General features: G+C 40.3%; 1 protein-coding gene across 2 annotated transcripts; it reads left to right on the forward strand.

Annotated features, from left to right (window-relative positions):
* Window positions 1-15421, forward strand: LOC138947588 (uncharacterized). 2 transcript variants are annotated; one of them, XM_070319092.1, is made up of 6 exons: window positions 1-140; window positions 1417-1570; window positions 2160-2382; window positions 9275-9363; window positions 12781-12868; window positions 15293-15421. In XM_070319092.1, exons 2-5 carry the CDS (start codon window positions 1438-1440, stop codon window positions 12834-12836), a joined length of 501 nt encoding a protein of 166 aa, XP_070175193.1. In that variant the 5' UTR covers window positions 1-140; window positions 1417-1437; the 3' UTR covers window positions 12837-12868; window positions 15293-15421. The 2 variants fall into 2 exon arrangements, with proteins under 2 accessions (XP_070175193.1, XP_070175192.1); XM_070319091.1 differs by lacking the exons at window positions 9275-9363; window positions 12781-12868; window positions 15293-15421 and having other exon boundaries at window positions 2160-3101.
* Window positions 15422-17663: the final 2242 nt, after the last annotated feature.

A 17663-nucleotide genomic window follows, 5' to 3' on the forward strand; every position in this document is an offset into this window, starting at 1 on the left:
GAAATCTTATACAGTGTTTATATAGTTGTTCAACCACAACAGCACAGACACGTCGATTTGCAAGCCGCATTTTGGCACACCCGGTTCGAGTTTTGTCACCGATAAAACTGAGACAAACATTTGTAGAGCTGCATTATCAGGTGAGTTATACTTTTGTCTTTTCCGCTGTTGTTGTCTTTTTTAAAAATAATTTTTACTGTGAGCGGAATCAGTGATCTTATCTTTATGTTGAAGATGAAAGTCGCTTGTTCATTTCATTGGTTAATGCTTGCTATTCACTCGGGAGCCAGGAGATTCGTTCCGCATAACTCTCACCTACTCTTACTGCACATGGCGGCTATAATTAGAGCGCTAACGTCCCTTTGCTTCTTCGTTCGTATCACGGTGTGTCAACTGATTCCGTTCATACACTGGATGTTTCCGTTCGTACGCAGGATGTTTTCGTTCATACAGCCTCATTGTCGGCACTTGCTTGGCGAAAAAACGCGGCGGTAAGTCGTGTGGGCAGCGCACTTTTGTGATATTGCGAGAATTAGGTAGCTAATTGGTTGGGCTATGACTACGATATGTGCCAAGGTGCTAATAATCCTCATGATAACACACGCGGGCCAAACGTGGCAGAATTGCCTGATGTTATAACATGTTCTTGTTTTTCTCGCTCTGTTATCAAATCCTACACATGATTTGCACATGATCACCAAAACCAGTGCCTAGCTGTTACGACATTTCGCTTTAACAGAAGTTTATGTACTTATGGCTTATGTACAATCACTTGTCTTTTGAAAACATGCCGATTCCGTTCATACGCCATGATTCAGTTCGTACTAAATCACATGTTTCCGTTCGTACCAAAAGTGTTTCCGTTCGTACACAATCGTTTGATCAGGGAGAAACAGGCCCCTACTACAAGTTATGTGTATTCCAATGGTCGTCATATAACACTGAGTACGCCTACAAGTGATATTGGACCTATGTGATCCATAAGACCAATAAGGTATTTCAGCAGTATAATGTTAATATAAAAATTGATGTTCAAACAGCACTGTTAGGATACATGAAAACACCTGGTATGTCAAACAATTTAGTAAATTATATCAATTTACTTATTATTGTGGCAAAAATGTGTGTGGGAAAATTCAAATACGGGAAACCAATAGAAATTGTGTGCATGTTTAATTCAGAGTTAGATTTGCGACACATATAGACTGAGAATAATGGTCATTGTAAAATATTTTAATAAAATTGTCCATTATTGGTATTTGTCCATGATAGAGGTGAAAAAATGAGGGCAAAAGAAGTAAATTTAAGTGGGTTTTTTTGGAAAGAAAAGAAAAAAAAACTATGTCTTTGATGGGAGCATCATTCTAACATACATGTCCGAATAAGTAATTTTATCTCGTAATATCTTTAATACAGTAACTCGTCTCTGACGCGAGCATGGAGAACAAGCGACGATCAGCGTTCATCGCGAGAGAAGGGATTCAGGCCTCCTTGGAGTTTTTGGACAAGCACCTACAAAGCATTGCCATTGCCAGAATTGTTGGTGGTGTCTTGGCCGCCGTGGGTGCAGGTATAGTACACTTTCGCGGGCTTATTTATTGTATTGATCTAAACGGTTTTAATGGCTGTACGAGTTAGGGTATGTGGGTTGGTCCAAAAGTTGTCACTCATGTACATCCGGGGTTGAGGGTAATTGATCCAAACGAATTTTACTCATGCACTTCTGGGGTTGTGGGTTGATCTAAACGTGTTCATCAACATGCACCTTTAATCCTTGACTGGGTTACGTTGGTCGGTCCATCCTTAACTGTGGAAGTGTCCCTCGGAGGTTCAGATGAAAGGTCGACGTCATACCTTTTTAGTCTAGAGCTTGAAAAAACATTTGATTTCTGGCCGGGAGGGAAGCGTAACCTTTGGAAATAAGAGAACAGAAGTAAACATTTTGGGAAGGTAATACCTGGGCGTCATTTAGAGTCTCGGGGAAAAAATAAATAAATAAAAGAAATGCTGCCTACTGAGCTTTGAGCAGTTACCATTCTTGGCTAATTCATTCTATAAGAACTATGCCTTGTAGTATTGTAGATCGACGACGACGACGACGATGATAATGATGATTGCGGAGATGATGATGATGACGACGGCGTCGGTATGTTGTGCAGTCTACATGCTGTTGTGGAGCGTAGGAGTGTACAGCACAGCACAGGAGATAGGCGTGCAACTCGTTACTCTGGGCTCAGTGATCTCTGCTGTTGCCATGGGCTTCAGGCTCCAATCGAACGGCAGAGCTTCAGACCTTCTCAAAGAATGTCACGACCTCCTTCCGAGCACCAGTGGCGTTCCTTCATCGCTGGGAAATGGGTTTAGGGTCTTCTCGTTGATCAGGTTCGTCCTCTTTGGGCTTGTCTTAGTGAATTTATTCACTGCCCAGCACGAGACGGGATGGACCGTGTTTCTCAGTCTGGCGCAGCTGGCACTCAATGGCAAGAAGGTCGTCACGCTCATCCGGGGCTTCCAGGGCAAGACGTCTTCACAGACCAGCAAAGCCTTACGCCAGTGTCTTCAAGAACTGGATAAAGCCTTATACTGCCAGACGCCGTAGAAATGAATATTGTGTCCGTATTGATTATATTTTGAGAATGGTTCGTTCTTTGGGTTGGGAAGGGGTACTAGAGGAAAGTCGCAAAACCTGGAACAGTTAAGGAGAAACAGCCGTACCAGACAAAAAAATGGATATTGCAAAGCGTTCTTTATATTGTCACATACTAGACTCTATCAGTAAATAAACAAACCACATAAAATAAAATAAAAGTCACGCAACTCATCAGACTGATCATAATAAAAATGTCTGCATTTGTTCCAGGTTGGACGCATGGGTGTGTAAAGTGGAACACTGTGTTGTCAAACTCGGAACACATACAAACACACCCTGACTCTCTTTCTAGCTCTGTCTGTGTCTCACACACACATATACACCCACACACTCTCATTCACACACAAACAAGCACACATTGCCACACACACAAGATAAATAAATACGTCATAACATTTTGATTAAGCCATTTTATGTAAATATCTTTATTTCAACATCATATTTTGATTTTTAACAAGGAAATAACAAATCGGATAACAATTTAAGCCCTAAATGTAAAACAAAAAGATAAATAAGGGCTAGGTCTAAAAAGGACTGAAAAAAAACCTTAAAAAAGAGGAAAAAATAGGCAAAGAACCGATTGTGCAGACAATGTCCTTTGTCTTCTACTGCCAGCGCAGTCTTCGTGTGATTACGGTGTGCACTTCTGGCACTATAACATATCCTCAGGGGAGTTGGTGCCACACATGAAGCAGTACCACGAAATTTCGCAGCTTCATTTGTACCCCTCTTCTGTTGACAAATATATATAAAAGGGCTACCTGCCCAATTGACTAAATGTAAAAATCATTACGCATAAAGTCTCAAAGCAAATAACTAAGAACAGATTTAAGAACTGATTTTGCAGACACACAAACATTGCTAAGTACAGATTTCGAAGTCCTTTTGTCCGCTGCTGTCAGCGCAGTCCTCGTGTGCCCACTGTGTGCACCTCTGGCACTGTATCATGTTCTCAGGGGAGTTGGTGCCACACATGAAGCAGTACCAAGTGCTTTCCCCCGGGATAGAACGCATCGTCGAGAATGTTCTCCTTTTTTCCCTCTGATCAGAAGATATTCCCCTCTTGTTTCTCTGAGCAGAAGATTTTGTAGCTTCATTCTTTCCTCTTTTCTGTTGACCTGCACGCCTTTTTGCAAGTGAAATCTCCAGCTTTTGCTTGTAAGGAGAAGATTGTTTTTTTCGTGATGATCTCTTCGACAAGCTTGTGGTTTACGTTGCAGGACATCAGCAGAAGGTAAGCTTACATTTGCTGCTGACACCAAGCAATCATAATGACCAGAATCTCCATGTACAGCCTGTACAAAACAACGATGGGGGTGACGTTGGCACATTTATTTCAGCTTCAAGAATACTATTGATTAGTTCTTGTTCTATCTCTGGTGTTAATGTAGAAGGTCTTTCTGTGAACTTTACTTCTTCTTTTGCAATTTTTTGTTTCCTTCTAAATGACTTTCAAGAGTTGTGACAGTAACACCATATGCTCTTGATGCGCAACGCAAACCCATATCTCCGTTTTTCACTGCCGACAAAGCGCAGCCCATTTCTTCTGGTAACCACCTCCGTTCGGGTCTCATAATACTGTCAAACAAATCAATCAATCATTCAATAAAACTTATAGATAGGAAAAACACAACAAAACCGAAAAGAGAATTGAGTACGTGAATAAAACAGCAGCGTTCTGTTTATTGTTTGATGAGGGTAAGATGGAACAGAATGCGGCAAAGCTGGAACACTGTTCCATGTTTGCCTCTCTTATGTGTTCCATCATTGCCGCATGGCACCTGCATGGATTTTGCGTTTTTCTGTTGGATACACGTGACGTTTCAAATCTTTTTTTCCGTTCAAGTTATTGCAAATCTATGAAGGTTTATCACAGCAATCAACATTTTACGTGAACGTACATAGATAAAGAGAAATAATACGAATTGTAGACGGTAGAAATAAGAAGAAGAAGGAAGAAAAGTTTAAAAAACGTACCATTTTTTTTTGTTTTGCCGCGGTAGTCATTTTTTTTGCTGGAATAATATCAAGGAATGTCACTAGACATTTCTGCAAAACAATTGTTCATGAATTGTTCCCCGTTGATCGCATATTGAGGTGTTCCAAGTTGGCCGACTGTTCCGGGATTGGCGACTTTCCCTTATAACCCGTTTGGTTTTCTTTTTACATTTAGTCAAGTTTTGACTAAATGTTTTAACGTAGAGGGGGGAATCGAGACGAGGGTGTGGTGTATGTGTGTGTGTGCGTATGTGTGTGTGTAGAGCGATTCAGACCAAACTACTGGACCGATCTTTATGAAATTTTACATGAGAGTTCCTGGGAATGATATCCCCGAATGTTTTTTTTCTTTTTTTTCGATAAATATCTTTGATGACGTCATATCCGGCTTTTTGTAAAAGTTGAGGCGGAACTGTCACAACCCTCATTTATCAATCAAATTGATTGAAATTTTGGCCAAGCAATTTTCGACGAAGGCCGGACTTCGGTATTGCATTTCAGCTTGGTGGCTTAAAAATTAATTAATGACTTTGGTCATTAAAAATCTGAAAATTGTAAAAAAAAAAATTTTATAAAACGATCCAAATTTACGTTCATCTTATTCTTCATCATTTTCTGATTCCAAAAACATATAAATATGTTATATTTGGATTAAAAACAAGCTCTGAAAATTAAAAATATAAAAGTTATGATCAAAATTAAATTTTCGAAATCAATTTAAAAACACTTTCATCTTATTCCTTGTCGGTTCCTGATTCCAAAAACATATAGATATGATATGTTTGGATTAAAAACACGCTCAGAAAGTTAAAACGAAGAGAGGTACAGAAAAGCGTGCTATCCTTCTCAGCGCAACTACTACCCCGCTCTTCTTGTCAATGTCACTGCCTTTGCCATGAGCGGTGGACTTTGAAAACGACGTTAAACACCAAATAAAGAAATAAAGAAAGAAAGCGGTGGACTGACGATGCTACGAGTATACGGTCTTGCTGAAAAATTGCATTGCGTTCAGTTTCATTCTGTGAGTTCGACAGCTTGACTAAATGTTGTATTTTCGCCTTACGCGACTTGTTGTACTTTCCTTTATATTTCAGGTTTATGGTGTTTATCAAATTTGAAAACACACATTTATGCTCTTGGTTTGCGCTAAACATTTTGAACTTATAAAAATGGTTTATTAACCGTGTTTATTTAATTTAGTAAGTGACTCTTACCCTTACCCTATTTTAAAACCATTACTTTTGAAACGGTGCAGACTTTTGTTTGCTGTAGCATTGTATGATCATGCATAGTTATAACATGAACTATACTAGTGTAAACACTGCTCAAGATGGTCAAGGTCAAGGTCAAAACAGGATTTTTTGGATACTTGAAGTTGATACTAATCTTTAAACAAATGGTGCGAGATTTTGTGGTCACTTCCCTTTGATAATTTTCTGTATCTCGAGAGTTTGATAATACGAAAATGAGACAATGGCAGGGGGATTTTAACGTCTCTCGGTGTTAGCTTGTTCACGCTGACATGTCCATTTTCATCGTCGCTTTGTGTAGTATAGTGCCTTTCTGTTATGTTTCCGGTTCGCATTTTATAAATGAGGCCGAAGGAGGGATATCTGTAGCCGCTTGTTGTTACAACTGAGTTAAAGGTACACGTCCTCCCGATAAAACATCGCTTTTCATAGCTACTTTATACTTTTATCAGAACATTTTAAGAATACCCTTTTCATATCCAAGTATCTCTTATTACCACTGTTAATTAAGTAGAAATGCAATGCCAAGGCACTTCATACCCCCAGCGAAGGAGAGATCACATATCTCTCTCTTTCAATCAATCAATCAATCAATAGGAAGCTTATATAGCGCGTATTCCGTGGGTACAGTTCTAAGCGCTTGTCGAAGAGTTGTCAACACAGGACTAACAAAGAAACTAACATCTACAGACGGACACGAACCCTATCACACACTAGCAAACCATGATAGACATACAAAAAACAACTGTTTAAACAACAATGTACACATCAATAGCTAGGTCCAAACTAAATAATATTAAGCACAAAGAAAACACCTCTCACAGAGCACAGCACAAGAATGTCTTTTGGGGCACAACACATCACGTCGAACATGAAAGTCACAGCCAGCTACGGGAAGAACTGAGTCTTCAACCTACTCTTGAACGCGTCAAGAGAGGGGCTCTGGCGAAGCTCAAGCGGCAGGGAGTTCCAGACGGAGGGGCCCGCGGAGGGGAATGCACGCTGACCAGCAGATGCGAGTTTCGAGCGAGGGGTGTGAAGGCGGAGTGGGTCAGCAGCAGAACGAAGGGGACGGTCGGAGGGCTGGGTGTACAGGTCCAGGGAGGATTGAAGGTACTCGGGGGCAGAGTCGTTGAGACACTTGTAGACCAGAGTGGACAGTTTGTAGGAGATTCGGGTGTTGACAGGGAGCCAGTGCAAGGAGCGAAGTAGGGGGGTGATGTGGTCTCGCTTCGTCTTCCTCGCTTCAACGTCAGCCTGGCAGCAGCGTTCTGGACTCGTTGTAGGCCATGAATGGATGAGGCGGGGAGGCCAGCCAGAAGGGAATTGCAGTAGTCCAGACGACTGAAGATGAGGGAGACAACCAGCTTGACACAGGCGTCGTGAGTGAGGTAGCGACGGATGGAGCTCGAGGCGATGCGTCGTAGGTGGAAAAAGCAGGTCTTGATGATGAAGGAGATGTGTGTCTGCATGGAGAGAGTGGAGTCGAGAAAGACGCCAAGGCTCTTGACAGCAGGGGAGAATGGAACAGTCGCGTCATCCAGCTGGAGGTCGGTCACAGTGAGGGAAGCAATCTTCTGTCGTGTTCCAACGAGAAGGGCCTCCGTCTTCTCACTGTTCAGCTTCAACATCCAGTTCTTGATGTCAGTGAAACAACTGGAGATGGATCCAAGGAGATGGTCAACGTCCTCAACGTCCTCCGGCTTGGCGCTGTTCTGGAGCTGCGTGTCATCGGCAAAGGAGTTGTAGTTCAAGCCGTGGCGTTCGATGACCAGGGAGAGGGGTTGGGTGTACAGGGTGAAAAGGACAGGGCCGAGGACAGACCCTTGTGGGACGCCGAAGCGGACAGGGACAGGCTGAGAAGAGAACGAATCAGTGGTGACAGTCTGAGAGCGGTTCTGGAGGTAGTTCCGGAACCAAAAGAGGGCGGTGTCGTGAATGCCGAACGTGGAACTGAGGCGATCGACGAGTAGCTGGTGGTCGATCGTGTCGAAGGCCGCGGAAAGGTCCAGCAGCACAAGGGCAGAGACGAGACCGCTATCTGTTGCGTTCAGGAGGTCCGTGGTGATTCGCAGGAGCGCCGTCTCTCTCTCTCTCTCTCTCTCTCTCTCTCTCTCTCTCTCTCTCTCTCTCTCTCTCTCTCTCTTAGTTGAATTAGTTGAATATAGAATGTCACCCCAAACCTTACGCCTCCTCTCCTCTTTCTTGGCCGGGCGAGAGCAGTCTGTCTGCTTTAATTGAACCGTATCCAGCAAAAGACCTGTGTTATATGGGGTTCCCCAGGGTTCTGTCCTTGGACCAATACTCTTTTCCCTGTATATTAATGATCTTCCTCTTAGTATTAATGATGACTGCAAACTCTTTGCTGACGATACGACCCTACACACTACTGATAAAAAAAATAGACACAGTTTATTCATCGTTGCAGAACAGTGTAGACGATCTCATTAACTGGACGGAGTATAACCACATGAGTCTTCACCCTAAAAAGACCTAATACATGTTAATTACAACAAGGCAAAAGAGACAAAATATACGAAACAATCCTCATTCCATATTAATTGGTAACGACGCAATAGAGGAGGTAGGAGATCATATAGTTTTGGGAGTAAATATCGATAATAACTTTTCTTGGGCCAATCATGTTCAGTCGTTGTGTGTGTGTTTGTGTGTGTGTGTGTGTGTGTGTGTGTGTGTGTGTGTGTGTGTGTGTGTGTGTGTGTGTGCGCGCGCGCGCGCGTGTGTGTGTGTGTGTGTGTGATTATTGGCTTTAATTAAAGGCACAGTAGCCTCCCGTAAACCATCACAGATACTGTCAGGCTTTTACACACAGTACAAGCACCCTTTCATTTAAACTCTCACCGCTTGAGAACATCTTAGGTGCCCTCCGTAAAGAGCGAGCAAGCAGGTACACACACACACGCCCACACACACACACGCACACACTCACTCACACATACACGCACGCACACATACTCACATACTCTCTCACACACACATGCGCGCGCATGCACGAACGCACGCACCCGCAAGCAGGTACACACACACCCGCAAGCAGGTACACACACACACACACACACACACACACACACACACACACACTAACTGTCACATCTTGCATGATTTTTCTGTCACATTCCCACACCCAGGCAAAGCGTGCAACACGTGTTTATCAACTGAGGTTGAGAATAGCTGTCATTTAAAACGCAGTTAATGGATTATTCCAACCAAAAGGGGCGTCAGGTTGTCTTTCCTGTTGAATCGTGTTTTGTGAAACAAGCAAAACCACACGTGTTAAGCCAAGCTTTCCTCCTCTACACGGAATAATGGTATAGTCCGGAACTGCGTCAGATACACGTGACATCTTTTATTTCAGTCCTGACCGGCTTAGTGTCAAGACGTGGGGAAAAAGTCGAGAAGCAGAACCTGGAAAATACCATGTGATTTCTTCGGGAGGCGAGAAAGGTAAGTTGATTTTGTATGTTTGCTGCTTTCTTTCTATTTCTATTTCCTTATATTCTGTCCTCAGACGGACGGTTTAAAAAGGTCGAAATAAACTGTTGGGATAAAACGCAGGGTTGCTGTTTTAAGGATGCGCGTTTGATAACAGAAATTCGATCAACTCTGAGCTGAAATAATGATCAGATTCAATGAAAGTAAAACTAAGAATTATTTTTGACGGAGAGACATGATTTAGAACAATAAGTGTGAATTTAACAGGAGTACATTCTTTTGGGATAGTACATACATGTGACTTACACAGACATTTCAAGGAGTTTGGTCGAAAAGCGCTCTTATTATTTGTTAGCTTTTGGAGATGCGATATATCAAGCATTTGAGCAAACTTAGGCCGGACAAACTGAAGCGGGTAATCGCTCATTTGTTAATCTTGAACTTTAGTGTCCAAGCTCCCAGTCTAGTTCCGTTATTGCGTGATATTTAAGTACGCATAATTTGATGTAAGAAAAGGCATGCTTTCAGACACAAATGTTCCGTTTATCTGTCTGTTTCAAAATGACCGCGCCGCCCATGCTTTCCGTCTAAACCCCATGTAAATACAAGTCAAACGTATCTGTACAGTACTACAGTTCACTCCGAAACTCGATTGGCAAAATAAAGTCCGAGGCTCAGAGAGCGTGCTTGTTTGGTGAAAAAGGGAGGAGGTTTTCAAGGTCCTACGAAATCAAGACAATTACTTGTGATGCACGTGCTACAACAGGGTCCTGGCCGTGAACTCTGGTCGCCAGTTTGTGTCTCAAAGCTTTCACACTGACGAAATAATGGGTCATGTGGAACTTTAGCGTTGTACATTTAGGAACGGTATTCTACTGCAATTTAAGCCTTTAATTTCGAAGTTATTTTCAGTTTTAGCGTTGTAAATTCAGGCACGGTTTTCTTAAAACTGCAATTTAAGACTCTAATTTTGCAGAACCTGCACTTGTATTAACAAGTCATTTTATATACTTTTGAAGTTACGGAATGAACTGTACAGAGGCCCTTCATTTACATGGCCCGTTTTAGAACGAAAACATCGGTGGCAGCCATTTGGGTGCATTTTTTCGAAGGAAGGGAGGCAACTCTGTCGATATTACGTGTACGTTTTCTCTCCCATGGCAGTCATTTTTCTCGATCAAATGACCAACTTAATTATTTATTCTTAATTTTGGGATTCAGAATAAATAATTAAGTTCAAGAGACTGGGCCTTGCGGATGACGCACACTGTGAATGTGGCTCGGAAGAGCAAACTCCGGAGCACATTCTCCAGAACTGTCCTCATCTAGAGACAATACGCCAGAAGTTCTGGCAAGAAGAGACCAGTGTTGGAGCCAAACTCTGGGGTCCTGCCGACGAACTGCGCAAGACTGCGGACTTCCTGGCAGCCACTGGTCTGAGGATTTAGCACGGCCATCAACATCGAACGCAGAAGAAGAAGAAGAATTTTGGGATTCAATTCGACAACTAGCCTAATGTCACGATAATTATTTTTAAAGGACTTGTATCAACAATAAGTCAATAATGCCACTGGATTGTGCGCTTTGAATTTACAACACTAAAATTCAATATGACCAATAATGCAATGTAGCAACATGCCCCTACGACGAAAACTGATACATTATTTTGTTGATCGGCCCTTAACATTTTGTGTGAGTGGACAGGATGAAGAATGTTTCTGCAGATAAAACCGTTAATTTTGCTCGCCTGCATGCTTGAGTAGAAGACTTAGAAAAGTAGAACACTTCATCCAACATTATTCTTCAAGGAAAACTGTATGTAGCTATTCAGACAAAAGAAACAAAGGATAGAACGAGTTCATAATTGTTGTAGTCTGCTGCACACAGAAAAAGAAGAGAGAGCGCTCTAAATACACTAATGACGCCGATAGCCAAGAATTACATTTCTGTTTTTTTTCGAAGATCATTCGACGTAGGCCGGCCTATATTATTGTAACTGGAGCCGAACCACCGAGTGAATCTCATACGGTTGCTCGTCTTTAGTATGTGACGTTACTTCCATGGGCTAATTCTTATTTTTCATAATTTTCTGATTCCAAAAACATAAATCTTAATATATTCGGATTAAAACAAGCTCTGAAAATTAAAAATATAAAAATTATGATTAAAATTAAATTTCCGAAATCGATTTAAAATCAATTTCATCTTATTCCTTGTCCGTTCCTGATTCCAAAAACATATAGATATATCTTTGGATTAAAAACACGTTCAGAAAGTTAAAAAGAATAGAGATATAGAAAAGCGTGCTATCCTCCTCAGCGCAACCGCTACCGCGCTTTTCTGGATTGTTAATTTCACTGCCTTTGCCACGAGCGGTGAACAGACAATGCTACGAGTGTACGGTCTCGCGGAAAAAAATGCAATGCGTTCAGTTTCATTCTGTGAGTTCGACTGAGCTTGACTAAATGTTGTATTTTCGCCTTACGCGACTTGTTTAGTTTCTGTATTAATTTTGTTTTGTTTCTTTTTAAAAGAATCTTTTTTTAATTTTTGTTTTGTTTTGCCTCTTCGTCTGTTTGCTGGTTTGAGCGTATTGCTGTCTTACTTTCTTTTGACCTTTCAGTCTGAATTCCTTTTTCCTCTGTTTTGTTATGTCTTGCATTTTCGGTTTTTTTGCTGAGCGTTTCATTGTTTTCTTTGATCCTTTTAAATGTTTCCGCTGCAACAGAAGTAGTAGTAGTAGTAGTAAAAGTAGTAGTAGTAGTACAACTACTTCTACTGCTACTACCACTATTAAGTAGTATCAATAATGGTCTAAGTGTGCTTTTTTCCGAAATGGTCAGCTGGTTGGATTGTATTACTTTCTATGAAACAGTTATAAATGTTGAATTTGTAGAGCTGGGACTGTAAAGAGTAACTGTCATCAGTAAGCGTCCCTGTTTGAGCAGTCATAGAAACTTGACTCGGTCAGTGTTTAAAGTCCGTGTCTTGGGCACTTAACTCAGTCAGTGTTTAAAGTCCTTGTCTTGGGCACTTAACTCGGTCAGTGTTTAAAGTCCTTGTCTTGGGCACTTAACTCGGTCAGTGTTTAAAGTCCTTGTCGTGGCCACTTAACTCGGTCAGTGTTTAAAGTCCTTGTCGTGGCCACTTAACTCGGTCAGTGTTTAAAGTCCTTGTCTTGGGCACTTAACTCGGTCAGTGTTTAAAGTCCTTGTCTTGGGCACTTAACTCAGTCAGTGTTTAAAGTCCTTGTCTTGGGCACTTAACTCGGTCAGTGTTTAAAGTCCTTGTCTTGGGCACTTAACTCGGTCAGTGTTTAAAGTCCTTGTCGTGGCCAGCATGTGTAGTTTACACGGTGACGCAGGCTTTCAGGCTGCTCATTTGCGTTTAGCTTTCCTAATCTTATGATTTTGTTTCCTCGTTTTTCAGACGTGACGTGGCATGGTGCGCTGCCTCTGGAATCTCGTGGTATCCTTCACCTCTGACGTCACTTCATCGTATGTCTTCAGTTTGTTAGGTAAGCATGATCTACCTGCATTATTTGTTATACTTGACTGTTACCAGGTCATCTTTCATTTTGGAAAGAGATTTGCGTATGCAAACAATTTTGAAATTGCATTTGTCTGTAGCGTTTTTCAACAAGTCCATTTGTGATTTGAGAAGTAAGATCAAATGTAGAAGCAAGATGTAAGAACTGGTTTGAGTTAAGTCATGAGAGACGGATGCTACACGAACTTAAACCAGACAATCTGTAATGAGTAATTAGAGAGTCTTGGTAGCCTACTTAGCCATTACCGGACGTAGACGAACAACTTAACGTTGGGGTTTACTCGGACGTGTTTAAAGTTAGAGCCTCCATATTTCACACACCAGTAGGTTTGGGATGACCTCGTCAACTTCAAGGAAATGTTTAGGATAAAAAAAAAGAAAAAACAAAGATGTCATTTTCTCAATTTGGTTAAAGATTATATCTTTGAAACTTCACTCACTTCCAGGCTTTGATTACTTCCAGACACGGTTTAAGTTTGAATGATCCTAGTCACCTTTCAAGGTCACCTCGTTCGACTGGGGAAAAAACATGACAATTTGAATTACCATTTTCTCAAACGATTTTGAATAGAGTTCTTTGAACTACTCACAGGAACCGATAATCTCCATATATGAACCCAGTTTGATTGACCTTCATCAAATGTCCAGATCACAGAGTGGTCAAGTTTGGGTTAAAAAATGTTCTTGATCGTTTTTGATGTGAGATCCTTGTAACGTCACACTATTCCACGGTTTGGTGACTGCTCGACAAGCCCAGGTCAAATGTCAGGTCAGGTCGATACGAAGGATATTATTACATTGACTGTTCATAGAGCTAAAGCAGCAGATTTGTTTTTGATTTATTATATTACACATGACGTGGGTGAGTCGTACGAGTTTTTGCTTTTGTTGATTTCCACATAAGCTCGGTTAGGAATAAATAAAGAATATAAACAGAAAATTGGTATATTGGCTTAAATATCTTTGAGGCTTACTCATTTCTGCTATAATTTGATTGAAGATGCGTCCGCGAAAACGCTCAATGCATCATTGCTATTGTATTTATATCAGAAACCGCGACTCAGGCAGCATTTGAAACCACACTATTTCTATCGATGCAGGAAATAGAAAGAGCTTTTAAGAATGTTTCAATTTTGCAAAAGGTTGGTGTAGCATCCGTCTTTGTTTTTATAGTTTCTTATTTATTTATGTTCGCTAAAGATGTTCATCTCTGTTTATCTCAGCTGTCAAAAGAAACAGTAGCTAGTAGGGCTGAGATAGACGGTAAAGAATCACAAAAATAATGAATGACTGTGTCTGAACAAGTCCCCCCCCTCCCCCCCCCCCCCCCCCCATTAGATAGAGGGGCAAGAATCACACGCAAAATGAACACCTGTAAACATTATCTGTCTAAATATATAACACATAGACTTTTATTTGCAAGTGAAACAGTAGCTAATATGGCGTAGATTATTAGACACGGGGGGGGGGGGGGGGGGGGGGGGGGGGGGGAAAGAATCACAACAAGAATGATCCCTGCTAAGCAACGTCTGTTGGAAAAAACGCCCATTGATTTTGATAATTTGCAAATAAAAGTCGCCGGTAGGTACAGAAGAGAATCACACAAATAATGAATGCTGCTAATCGGCTAACCTCTGGCAATTCAGTCTTGTTTAAGTGTTAGGAGAAAGCCAATGTCCTGTGTGCCACAATTTCGGGAATCATTTCTACCGCTCGGTTTTGCTTTCCACTTAAAGCAATGACAGAAATGTGTTGTCATGTCTCTAAGCAATTCTTCGAAAATGGTAATTGGCAACATTTACCAGAAAGTAATAGCGAGCTGGAGTCGGTTTGGGATAATAACATTGCAGTACAGTAGTAATTTTTGAAAATTAATCAAGCCGAAGGATGAATGTATTCAAATAATGTTATGAGTTTTATTTTAATATTGAGAATTAATATTTAGTTTGCTAAATCAATGGGGGTGGTTTGTTCTTGAGATTCACTTACAAGACTTCGTTATCTGTTATCACCATTCGTGGTGGACTGGGCGTTAAGCAAGCAAACAAACATCGTTATCTTTCGTGAGCAAGAAAAACCATGAGTTTCATTAAATCAAATTGAACCGTCAGTCTTTTCTTTAAAGCTTTATATATTGGTCCGAAAGCAGCATATTTCACATGTGCATGTAACGTTTAATTGTAAATCAGATATGTTCAAGAATATGATTATAGAAATTATTTGTCAGCTTGTTGAGTGCCTGGCAAAAAAAAAAAAACCGCGCGTACGTTGTCTTCTCTTCATAAATGCGTTATATGGAAGTAAAAGTGAACGTATAAAGCGTGTATTTTGCCGGGAACTGTACATTATTTTCTGAAGTATGTACTTGAATTTATTTCTGTGTATTTTTCAGGAAATCCAGCACAGCGATCAACGTCTTTTACTTGAATTAAAGAAAAGAGATAACAAGTTACTGTTGATTAGGACTTAGTCGTTTTTTGATTACACCTCCTGTGGCTTTCACCGGCAGTGATGAACGTGTTTTTGCTTGTTGAAATTTGATGTCTGAATAAACTCAAAGAAAAAAGATTTTTTGGTGTGGTTTTGCAATTGAATTTATGACACTTCCTGTGGCTTTCACCAGTGATAAACGTGTGTGAGTATAAACGGAAGAATAAAATGATTTAGAACCTATCTCCAATGTCAGAGAATATAAAAACGTGCCCTGGGGGCAAGGCTCTTGGTGGACTCTTCTCCGTTTTACAGAAAAATCGAAACACACCTCTGAAATGTAATAATCTCTTTATATTCAAAACAAGAAAAACAACCATCATGCAGAGAAATCTCCTGTACAATCTCAAATATACAAATACATTGAAACGAGGGGGACATAAGTCATTGTTAAACTATTGCACACATTTTACATATAGAAATTGCATCAGCATAACTTAGTATTTAGAAACAAAATAATTTCAACAGCCACAACCGAGCAGTTTTCAAGAAAAGCTCCAAAGCAAAGCTGTCGCAGTGTATTGTTTAAATGAGCATGCCTTCTTTAAAAAAAAGTCTGAAATCCAGAGAATTACAATAATTTTAATATTAATGTTCTGTGATAGTATTAAACAAGTCGCTTAAGGCGAAAATACAATATTTAGTCAAGTAGCTGTCGAACTCACAGAATGAAACTGAACGCAACGCAACGCAGCAAGACCGTATACTCGTAGCATCGTCACTCCACCGCCCGTGGCAAAGGCAGTGCACGTGGAATTGACAAGAAGAGCGGGGTATTCGTTGCGCTGAGAAGGATAGCACGCTTTTCTGTACCTCTCTTTGTTTTAACTTTCTGAGCGTGTTTTTAATCCAAACATATCATATCTATATATTTTTGGAATCAGGAACCGACAAGGAATAAGATGAAAGTGTTTTTAAATTGATTTCGAAAAAAAAATTTGATAATTTTTATATATTTAATTTTCAGAGCTTGTTTTTAATCCGAATATAACATATATGTTTTTGGAATCAGCAAATGATGGAAAATAAGATAAACGTAAATTTGGATCGTTTTATAAATTTTTATTTTTTTTTACAATTTTCAGATTTTTAATGACCAAAGTCATTAATTAATTTTTAAGCCACCAAGCTGAAATGCAATACCGAACCCCGGGCTTCGTTGAAGAGTACTTGACCAAAATTTCAACCAATTTGGTTGAAAAATGAGGGCGTGACAGTGCCGCCTCAACTTTCACGAAAAGCCGGATATGACGTCATCAAAGACATTTATCAAAAAAATGAAAAAAACGTTCGGGGATTTCATACCCAGGAACTCTCATGTCAAATTTCATAAAGATCGGTCCAGTAGTTTAGTCTGAATCGCTCTACACACACACACACACACACACGCACACACATACGCACATACACCACGACCCTCGTTTCGATTCCCCCTCGATGTTAAAATATTTAGTCAAAACTTGACTAAATATAAAAACAAGTCGCGTAAGGCGAAAATACAATATTTAGTCAAGTAGCTGTCGAACTCACAGAATGAAACTGAACGCAATGCCATTTTTCAGCAAGACCGTATACTCGTAGCATCGTCAGTCCACCGCTCATGGCAAATGCAGTGAAATTGACAAGAAGAGCGGGGTAGTAGTTGCGCTAAGAAGGATAGCACGCGTTTCTGTACCTCTCTTTGTTTTAACTTTCTGAGCGTGTTTTTAATCCAAACATATCCTATCTATATGTTTTTGGAATCAGGAACCGACAAGGAATAAGATGAAAGTGTTTTTAAATTGATTTGGACAATTTAATTTTGATAATAATTTTTATATATTTAATTTTCAGAGCTTGTTTTTAATCCGAATATAACATATTTATATGTTTTTGGAATCAGCAAATGATGGAGAATAAGATAAACGTAAATTTGGATCGTTTTATAAATTGTTATTTTTTTTTACAATTTTCAGATTTTTAATGACCAAAGTCATTAATTAATTTTTAAGCCACCAAGCTGAAATGCAATACCGAAGTCCGGGCTTTGTCGAAGATTACTTGACCAAAATTTCAACCAATTTGGTTGAAAAATGAGGGCGTGACAGTGCCGCCTCAACTTTCACGAAAAGCCGGATATGACGTCATCAAAGACATTTATCAAAAAAATGAAAAAAACGTTTGGGGATTTCATACCCAGGAACTCTCATGTCAAATTTCATAAAGATCGGTCCAGTAGTTTAGTCTGAATCGCTCTACACACACACACACACACAGACACACACACACACACA

This window comes from Littorina saxatilis, linkage group LG14, assembly GCF_037325665.1.
Source record: "Littorina saxatilis isolate snail1 linkage group LG14, US_GU_Lsax_2.0, whole genome shotgun sequence".
NCBI lineage: Eukaryota > Metazoa > Mollusca > Gastropoda > Littorinimorpha > Littorinidae > Littorina > Littorina saxatilis.

Excerpts from the sequence above, each read along its gene's own strand:
- LOC138947588 (XM_070319091.1), top strand. The coding sequence starts at position 1,438 with ATGGAGAACAAGCGACGATCAGCGTTCATCGCGAGAGAAGGGATTCAG. Across the intron at positions 1,571-2,159 it reads CTTGGCCGCCGTGGGTGCAG|TCTACATGCTGTTGTGGAGC; the intron begins GTATAGTACACT and ends TATGTTGTGCAG.